This window comes from Eptatretus burgeri, chromosome 10 (genome assembly GCF_056783735.1).
Source record: "Eptatretus burgeri isolate ZD-2024b chromosome 10, Ebu_testis_v1, whole genome shotgun sequence".
NCBI classification, from domain to species: Eukaryota; Metazoa; Chordata; class Myxini; order Myxiniformes; family Myxinidae; genus Eptatretus; species Eptatretus burgeri.
Genome location: NC_140970.1, coordinates 43,298,301 through 43,307,835, shown reverse-complemented (window position 1 = coordinate 43,307,835; position 9,535 = coordinate 43,298,301). Strand labels below are relative to the sequence as shown.

Below are 9,535 nucleotides of genomic sequence, written 5' to 3'. Positions count from 1 at the left end.
TCCTCTCTCTCTTTTCCTCTCTCTTTTTTCCTCTCTGTCTTTTCCTCTCTCTCTTTTCCTCTCTCTCTTTTCCTCTCTCTCTTTTCCTCTCTCTCTTGTCCTCTCTCTCTTTTCCTCTCTCTCGTTTCGTCTCTCTCTTTTGCTCTCTCTCTTTTCCTCTCTCTCTTTTCCTCTCTCTCTTTTCCTCTCTCTCTTTTCCTCTCTCTCTTTTCCTCTCTCTCTTTTCCTCTCTCTCTTTTCCTCTCTCTCTTTTCCTCTGTCTCTTTTCCTCTCTCTCTTTTCCTCTCTCTCTTTTCCTCTCTCTCTTTTCCTCTCTCTCTTTTCCTCTCTCTCTTTTCCTCTCTCTCTTTTCCTCTCTCTCTTTTCCTCTCTCTCTTTTCCTCTCTCTCTTTTCCTCTCTCTCTTTTCCTCTCTCTCTTTTCCTCTCTCTCTTTTCCTCTCTCTCTTTTCCTCTCTCTCTTTTCCTCTCTCTCTTTTCCTCTCTCTGTTTTCCTCTCTCTCTTTTCCTCTCTCTTTTCCTCTCTCTCTTTTCCTCTCTCTCTTTTCCTCTCTCTCTTTTCCTCTCTCTCTTTTCCTCTCTCTCTTTTCCTCTCTCTCTTTTCCTCTCTCTCTTTTCCTCTCTCTCTTTTCCTCTCTCTCTTTTCCTCTCTCTCTCTCTCTTCAGACCTTGGAAAAAATCACAAGATTGCCAAAGACTTGGAATATGTCTTTCAATCCTGACAAATCATACACTCTCATGATCTCTCTTCAAAAGGACCATCTGGCAAACCCTCCTATCTACTTTCTTAACAAGTTTCTTGAGGAAGTTCAGTCATTCAAACTCCTGGACATCACGATCAGCCTTGATTTTTCTTTGGCAAATCACATTTCGAAGTTGGCCTCCAAAGCCAGCCACCAACTGGGTATCTTACAAAGTCCTTCCCTGGCACAACTAAACTCATCTCCACCTACAAGGCCTTCATCTGCAGCTGGATGGAGTTCTGCTCTCGCCTCTGGGCGGGCTCCCCTACCTCACACCTTGCTCAGCTTGACGCCGTGGAAACCAAGGTCTTTAAGATTACTGGAATGTCATGTGATGAAGCTGAGTCTATGTGCCTATGAATTCATCATCACAGATGGGTCTTTGGTTTCTCTGTCTTCTCCTGCCTCCTTCCTCATCATGCCCCCCCCCCTTTTCCGTGGTTTCTGCAGGGCTCACAGTTCACCAACAGCAACCCCCCTTTCTGGTGAAACTACCTAAATCCAGGATCACTGCTCACCTCCACTCATTCGTTCCACTTTTTTCTCACCTGTGGAATCAACTTCCACATCCTCATAAATCTCATTCTTCCCTTCAAATCTTCAAGGCAGCTGTTCACCACTATCTCAGATCATCCCCAATCCGAATCAATCTGCGTAACCATTGTCACGGATGTACTCGTACGTGATCAAATGGTATTTGCTTTTCCTTTGGCGTAAGAGCAACTTATTGAAATGAAACCTTGTTTTAATATGTCAAATATATTCGTTTATACCGGAATATTCACAAAATATCTGCATCCTCACCGATCATTGAGTTGACATTCGGCACAATCCCTGGCATGAGGTCCCAGAACGTTTGGCCATTTTGTCGAATCTTTTTTAATTTTTTTTTTAAAGGTGGAATTTTTTGAAATTATTAATTATTTGAAAATTATGTACCAACTTTAATAATCACAGTTGATTTTGAATCGGACTCTTTACCTCTGCCGCCGGAGGTGAAGGAGGTTCTTAATGTGTGTGTGAGTGGGCCCTGTCTTTAAGTAGAATTGCTTAAGTGTTTTCTTTTTATTGTACATTATTTTGCATTGCTTATTCGGTTGTAACTCTGCTCTGTGTCTCCCTTCCCGATTATTGCCCCCATTATAAATAAACCCCCCAATTGTTAAATGTTCCAGTTCGTTGCCCGTGTTTTCTTCCATTGACCCAGCACGGTGCGGGCTTGAGAAATAGTGAGGCCGTCGGTGCCGTAAGTTGTCATTGGGTCTGACGGACTTTGGTAATTCCTCTCGGTTACACCGGACCGAGGTCGCTAGAGCGACCCGGTTCGACAGAGTCCGTTGAGGGTGTGACTTCCCCGGTAATTTGATGACATGGGTACTTAGGTATATTGAAATTTGGCTATTAACCCTACCCCACGCTGTCAAAGAATTGGCGATCAGTGTCCTTAAATGACCCGTGACCTTCGGAGTTGTCCGAGAGTCACGACCTAAATTCCGGGTGTTCGGTGGGAGACGGCTCCACTGCTCCACCTGGTGGCCGTTCCTCGCCACCGACCCCTGGCCCTCAACAATACGTTTTCACCCCTTTCTGTGTCTGTCTGTTTGTCCGTTTGTTTGTGTACAGGATATCTCAAAAAGTTGTGGACGAATTCGGATGAAACTTTGTGGACATGCTGGGTGTGTGACCAAAATATATCGCATGATAGTTCAAATATGTATTGGGCCTGAAATGTTCTCGTGGATCAGGCATTGCACGGTGGAGGTATGCATTCCACCGAGTGCCCTTCTAGTTTGTATTTGTAACCATAGGTACCTGCCAATTCTCATTCTTCCCTCTTCCAGACACGCACTATGGCAGTACAAACGTGAAAATGCCGACACGCCAGTCGGAGAACCTCCACCGCACGGTTTCCCCGGCTTCAACAGCGGAGTGCTGCTGTTGGATTTGAACCGCTTGCGGCGCTCCGTAATTTATAACGAGCTCCTCACACCTGCCGCAGTGGAGCTCCTCGCCGACTTGTTTCACTTTCAGGGGCACCTGGGTGACCAGGACTTCTTCACGTTGGTGGGTGTGGTGCACCCCGAACTCTTCCACGTGCTCTCTTGTGGCTGGAACCGACAGCTTTGCACATGGTGGCGACAGCAGGGTTACGCGGCGGTCTTCGACGATTATTTTCGATGCAACGACGCAGTTCACATCTACCATGGAAACTGCAACACGGCCATTCCAAATGACTGAGACGTCGCGTTTGTGTTCAGTTGGAAACGCTAAGGCCGGCTCGTCGTGGCTGCTCGAATTACTGAACGTGTTTGCACTTTGAGCATTCCTCAGCATGGAAGATAAAGACAATGGGTGTGGCACAGAATTTTCAATTGTTCTTGTTCATCTGTTTGTGGGTTAAAAACGACTCTGATCACACCTGCTCTGCAGCGGCGTTGGCTGAGACTCCTGATCCTTGTGCACCGGTGGATTTTAAAGCGGAGACCACCTTTGCCTCGGGTACCTCCCTCATGCGTGTTCGCTGCACTGCTTTGGGACGGTCTCTCCCACGAGCCATTCGTTCGAACCAAATTCTGTTAAAAATAACATTTCATTCTGGGAAAGCCTTGTTTTTTTACCCTATTTCCATTTCAAATCAAAACATTTCCATGGTTTGTTCTCGACTGTTTTTTTTTATTGTTTTTTTTTTTATGACAACTTTGTTCCTGACTCCATCTGTAAATGACGAACATTTTGATGTCCAGAAACGAGTTTTATAGAACTTGTTTACTTGTGCAGCTTTGTCATGCACCATTGTGTAGCTTTTATACTGCATATCATCAAACGTGGCAAATATTGCTGCCATTTGAAATCGATGACCGTTTCGGATGTGTTTGGGACTTTACCTGTATGTGTATGGGTCTAAATTGAGAGGCAGTTTGAGTTTTGATGGTGGAGGAGATTGGGGGGGAGGAGGGGACTACTACAAGTGTACCAATAAATCTGCCATTTTACATACTTATGGAGATGGCCATAAAAAAATCTGCTGTTTTTAGGGTTTAAAGTGATTTTCATTTAAATGTACTGTATACGGTGTAGTGTAAACAGATTAAGTTAATATTGCACAGGCATCATTGGAATATTCTGCTCCTGCAAACTTCCTTGTATCCCTGAATGCAGATTCTGTTGTGGGTGAAGGATCATTTCTTTCCTGACTTCTTCCCAAATTTAGCTGACCATGGCTGCAATAAAGTGAATTTGCCATAACTGGTTTTGGTTTGTGACATGCACCAGAAGGCTACAACATATAATCAGCACATTTGCTTCACATTATCAAAGCCTGCAACTGGGGCCACTCATAGTTTTTCCCTTGGTGACAACAGCAGCCACATTGTGGATAAAAACCCTCCTTTCCCTGATTACCAGTGGTTGGCAACCGTTTGAAACAAGGCACAGGTAATGTAATGTGATTTTCAAGCAAGGTTCATTGGTTTTAAAATGTTCCAACTGATTGCTCATTTAAATTTCTGAAAGCTTCATAATACTTTCTGATATTTCCACTCTTGGCTAATGATCTTTTCCATGACCTGATTTGCTGAGAAACACAAGCATTTTAGAAATTTGGCCTCAACTTGATTTGATACAGCAGACTCTTTACAGTGTTGGGACTGCCAAACCAGTTTCTTGCCAAGGGTTATACTGAGCACCAAGCAACGAAGCAGCACATACCATTTTTAGCTCACCTGGGCTTTAATCAGGTGAGCTTATGCGATCGAGCAGTGTCCGTGAGTGAGTGAGTCAGTCAGAGTCCGTGAACGCTTAAACCAAACAGGATGTTGATGAAACTTGGCCACAAGCTTCAAATCTGATGCCCAACTAAGATATATTGACCGCATCAAAATCTGTGCTCATTAAAGGGGTCTACATTGGTTTTGACCCCATGAAAATATGTTTCCTCTCTTCTCTGAAACTACACACACACGATTTTGATGAAACTTGACCACAACCTTCATCACCCATGATGGACCAAAGTGTATCGACTGCATCAAAATCTGTACTCATTAAAGGGGACTATATGGGGAGGGGTTTGATCCTCTCCCCCCCCCACCCCTCCCCCCATAAGTATTTGCTCTCTTCTGCAAAACTACCTACTATTTCGATGAAACTTAACTACAACCTTCATCACCCATGACATGCCAAAGTTTGTTCATGGCCTTAAAAAAGAATCAAGGTCTAAGGGGGTCTGTGGGGCGTTTGAGTGACTGTTGCTCCTGATACAGGTGAGCTTCAAGATGCGCGGTCCTATTTATAGGTTATTTCTCTGAAATTCGCTTATTGAGTGGGTCCCGGTGTCCAGCCGTACGACCGTCCCTTAACATTTGATAAAACCATCTTCTCGCAAACTCCCCGACTGATATGGACCAAAGTTGGTACGATGCATCAGAACAGCAAGTCCTCATGGGGTTTTGCTACCCGTCCAGAAGCACCCCCTATACATGGAGTTAAAGGGGAGTTTTGCTCCAAATTTTGGTATTTTATTCAAAAATCTTCTTCTCAGAAACCCCCAAAACAGCTCCAAACCAAACTCGCCATGAGACATCGAGACCATACCCTAACCTGAAGTTGTGTTCCTCATGGCCACATCTCCCACCGAAAGGGGGCCACGGGTCCCCTCCCCGAATCCCTCATTTCCACTAATAGTCCATGAGTTAGAACACTTACTACTACCATATTGAGAGGCCAAAAATAGTTTGTATTTTTTGATTAAGCTATATGTGTGGAAGACTTAAAAAAACATGCTGGACTTGTCAGTGCTATAGCTTCTTGTCTGAAAGTCGGTCAATCCAAGATGACAGTCGGGAAGTGCAAAAATTACCGGTAAGTGCTTGTTATCGAATTACAGGTTACAATTTTCCATGGAATCTTTTCAAACATGGCACGGTGGCTTATTTTTGCTCATGGAACATTTTGGTTTGTTTTCTATCTCGGTCTGATGTCAATATCAAAGATGGTGATGAAAGGGTGACAACTATCATGGAAAGCCGAATAAGCAGATTGTTACATTTTAACCGATTGACATAAAATTTATCAGATTACTCAGGTAAATGAAAGAAAGACCCACAATGGTCCCCGATGTCAGGTGACCTTGTTCTTTGAAGTTTGAAAAACAATCAGCTCAATATGCACTTGACCAGCCATGAATATGTCAATGAATGTATGTCTAACATCCCATCCCCCATCTCTGTTTCAATAGATGTCAGACATGGATTCTGAAGAAGTTCCAGCAAAGAGTACTCGTACTCCCTTTGCTGAATGGAAGGTAGGCATATGTTCACGTGAAGTTCCCAATGCACAACGAGCAAGTCAAAGAGTCCTGTCGTCATGGAACACTGCTTGAAGCTGCCAGGATACATGCCTTTGAAGTTCTCCTTCAATTGTCAGCATCTGATGATACTCTTCCTAAGATATATAATCACAGGAAATGACAGAACACATTCACACACACACACACACACACACAAAAAAACACTCAACTGTATTAGAGCTGCAGATGCTCCACATGATTTGATTGGTCAGGAGCAGAGAAAGTCTTTGAGAGACCGAGTTGTGAGTAGTGCTTCAGTGTATGAGAACGTCTGTATTTTTTGTGATAAGAGTAGCACATACATCACAAAGTCACATATCTGAGAGCCTCTTATCCAGTCCCAAGAACTTCATTCAAACGATAAGATCCGACAAGTGGCTACACTGAATGAGGATGAGCAAGTATTGAGCATTGCATCTCGTGAGCTTGCAGCTGCTGAAGCTCATTACCACAAAACATGTTACCATGCTCACATGAGAGACGATATTAGGCCTGATAGCAGTGCGGTAAATTTAGATGATGACGTGCAAGCTTACGCAGATGTGGAGCAGAATGCCTATGAGTTGCAGACATCAGGGCGGATTTGTTTGCATCACCTCGTATGGTCTCGACGACCTACCTGACAAAAACTTGTCATGTATATGGCCTCTCTTGGGGTTGCAGAAGTGAAAAGACAAACCAAGAATCATATTCGCCAGAAATTAGAAGGGGAATTCAAGGATATCCTGAAGATATTCCAAAATGAACTTTGCAAACTTCTTCTTGCACTTACAAAGCTGTATGTGATGCAACTGGCTGTCGAGCACGAGAGTCAAGCGGGAGTTACAGACTTACACACAAAGTGGTACTGATCGTACACAGCTTGTATGAATGCCTGCTCTCTTCTTAAGTGAGGACATAAAGGCATCACCAACACAGACTGACCATGGCTGACCACCACGTCCCGATGAGCTAGAGAATGACCCGTATGCCTCTGCTATCCTCTCACAATCTTCCTGAAGACTCTTCTTATCTGGCAGGTGACGTAGAAAAGACTCCTACATCCAGAGTGAACCGGCTCATTCAGTCTTTTGGCCAATATTGCATATATGCAGTTGGTGTTGGGAAGTATAAACCTGCTTAAGCACATACTCCTACACTGGGTTGTTAAGATACTCACAGGAAATGTCGAGATGGTAAAAAATACTTCACCGTCTTGGGCATGGGATGTCATACTCCCAATTCTAAGATATAGAGACTGGGTTGTGTCTCCAGAAATTAGATTAGGGAGCAGATGAAGGCTACCCACTTCCAAGTAACATTCATACAGGTGTCCTACATCTTGGCGTTTGATAATATGGACCGGCTTGAAGAAAGTAAGTGGAGGGGGAACTTCCCATCGTGTGAAAGGCACAGCGGTACAACCAAAAGTGTTCACAGTTGGAGAGCCAAAGGTGACAGCCACCATTTAACTACCATCTTGGATTGTGTCTTCTGTCTAACTGCATTGTTCATCTAATTCCACATAAATAACTGGGAAAAACGGTTGGAAATGATGACCAATATTTTAATAACTGGAGTTAACCAATTTATGGCCACCATCTTGGATTGGGTCATGTGACCTCAAAATAAAACTATTGTGACATTCTACCAGTATACATCTGTCCAACAACTGTGCCAATTTTTCTAGCTCATCGGGAAGAATTTGGGACTCGTACTTCATTAATAAAGACTTTTCAATGAATTTCACTTGTTTTGGATGCCATCTTGAATTGAACCACATTTGGACACAAAGCTACAATTGTGATTTGTCCATCATTTGTTTTTATGACCTAGAGATATGTGTTCAAAAAACCTTAATTCTGTTTAGCCCCTGAGAGTTATAGCAACAAGTAAAATTTCAGGTTTGAGCTCATGAACTACAAAACATCTTCTACACAACTACCTGAGCAATGCAGACCAAATATGGTACAATGCATTAGGACTGTAAGGTCTCATGGGGTTGTGTTCCCCATTTATAGAGGTTTGAAAGGTGGAGGGGGGGGGTTTGCTCCATATATTGGTATTTCATTCAAAAATCTTATTCTCAGAAGCTGGCAACCGCATCAGAACCAAACTGGCCACACGGCATTGTGACCATGCCCTAACCATAAGTTGTCGTCCTCATAGCCGTATCTTAGCGCACAAAAACATTTTCCTCACAAACTACATAACCAATATGGACCAAATTTGTTATGATACATCAGAACAGTATGGCCTCATGGGGTTGTGCTTCCCATCCAGATCCACTCCTACAAGAGGCTGAAAAGTTTGGTTTCACCTCAACTTTAGGTAATTAATTTTAAAAAATCTTCTCAGAAACCGATGGCAAAATGCAGACCAAACTCATAATGAAACATAAGGACCATAGCATCAACTTGAATTGTGCTCCCCCTGACCATAGTACTTCAGGAATGGGAGGTGGGCACATAGGCCCTTCTCCCTGATCCATTTTCACCCCACCTGCTGGGGAAATAACCATCAAGCCCCCACAGGGCTAATTTTCTACTCCGTGGGGTCTTCCACCCCACGGGGTCGAAGCGCCACTCGCGTTCTCTCTTTTATTGTGTACAGTTCATTTTAACGTCTATTTCTCCATTATGCGCAGGCATTAACCGAGCCCAAAGTGCGATTGTGGCCTTTCGGGCCGAGGAACGGCCCATTTTCTTAAAATTGTTATTTCTTGGTTATTAGTGAACGGAACCAAATCAAACTTGACAGGTATATTTTAGAGATCATTCCCCAGGCTGAGCCAAAAGTGTGATTCCAGCCCATTGGGCCAAGAAACGGCCCTTTCGGCCCATTTTTTTATTTATTAAAAATTGCTATTTCTCGGTTGTTTGTAAACGGAACCAAACTTGATAGGTATATTTTATAGATCATTCCCCAGGCAGCAATTGAGCCCAAAGTGCTATTCCGGTCCTTTGGGCCGAGAAGCGTCTCTTTCGGCCCATTTTCTTAAAATCATTAAAAAAAAATAATTAAATGTGCTGGGCGATGCCAACGCAAAATGAAGTCGCACATTATATGAAATGAGCCTTATTCTTGTGAGGTGTTGTGGTTTCTTTTTCTGATGCGATGAAAATCTTAACAAATTTCAAAACTATCTGTCGTCCGTGCTATCGCTCACCTGAGAGTTGTACGAATGAACTCCCACGGGGTATGTTCGCAATTCGAACTTGTTGTGGTTATTGTGATTGAAGGTGCTTGAACCAGTGACCCCCCAAACTCAAAGCGGACACCTTCACCCTTCTGCCACTGAGTCTGGTTGGGCCTCAACCAATCCCTTGTTATTGCATAATTACCATCATAATGAGCTTTAAGATACCCAGGCCCTGTTCTCACCCTTCTGAAATGCCACTCATGCTCTAGTGCATGTTTGCTTTCCCATTATTCTCCCTTTGACCCATTTCCGTCAATCCACTGACCTCT

The 9,535-nt window shown here is 43.6% G+C and overlaps 1 protein-coding gene across 5 annotated transcripts in view; it reads left to right on the top strand.

Annotated features, from left to right (window-relative positions):
* The window catches only part of XXYLT1 (xyloside xylosyltransferase 1), a 34,902-nt gene extending 30,915 nt beyond the window's left edge, over positions 1 to 3,987 (top strand). For all 5 annotated transcript variants that reach the window (XM_085898045.1, XM_085898043.1, XM_085898044.1 and 2 more), the window contains one exon: positions 2,583 to 3,987. In XM_085898045.1, coding sequence (XP_085754171.1) covers positions 2,583 to 2,979 — 397 coding nt within the window. In that variant the 3' untranslated portion in view covers positions 2,980 to 3,987. The remainder of the gene's footprint in view (positions 1 to 2,582) is intronic.
* The last annotated feature ends 5,548 nt before the right edge of the window (positions 3,988 to 9,535 follow it).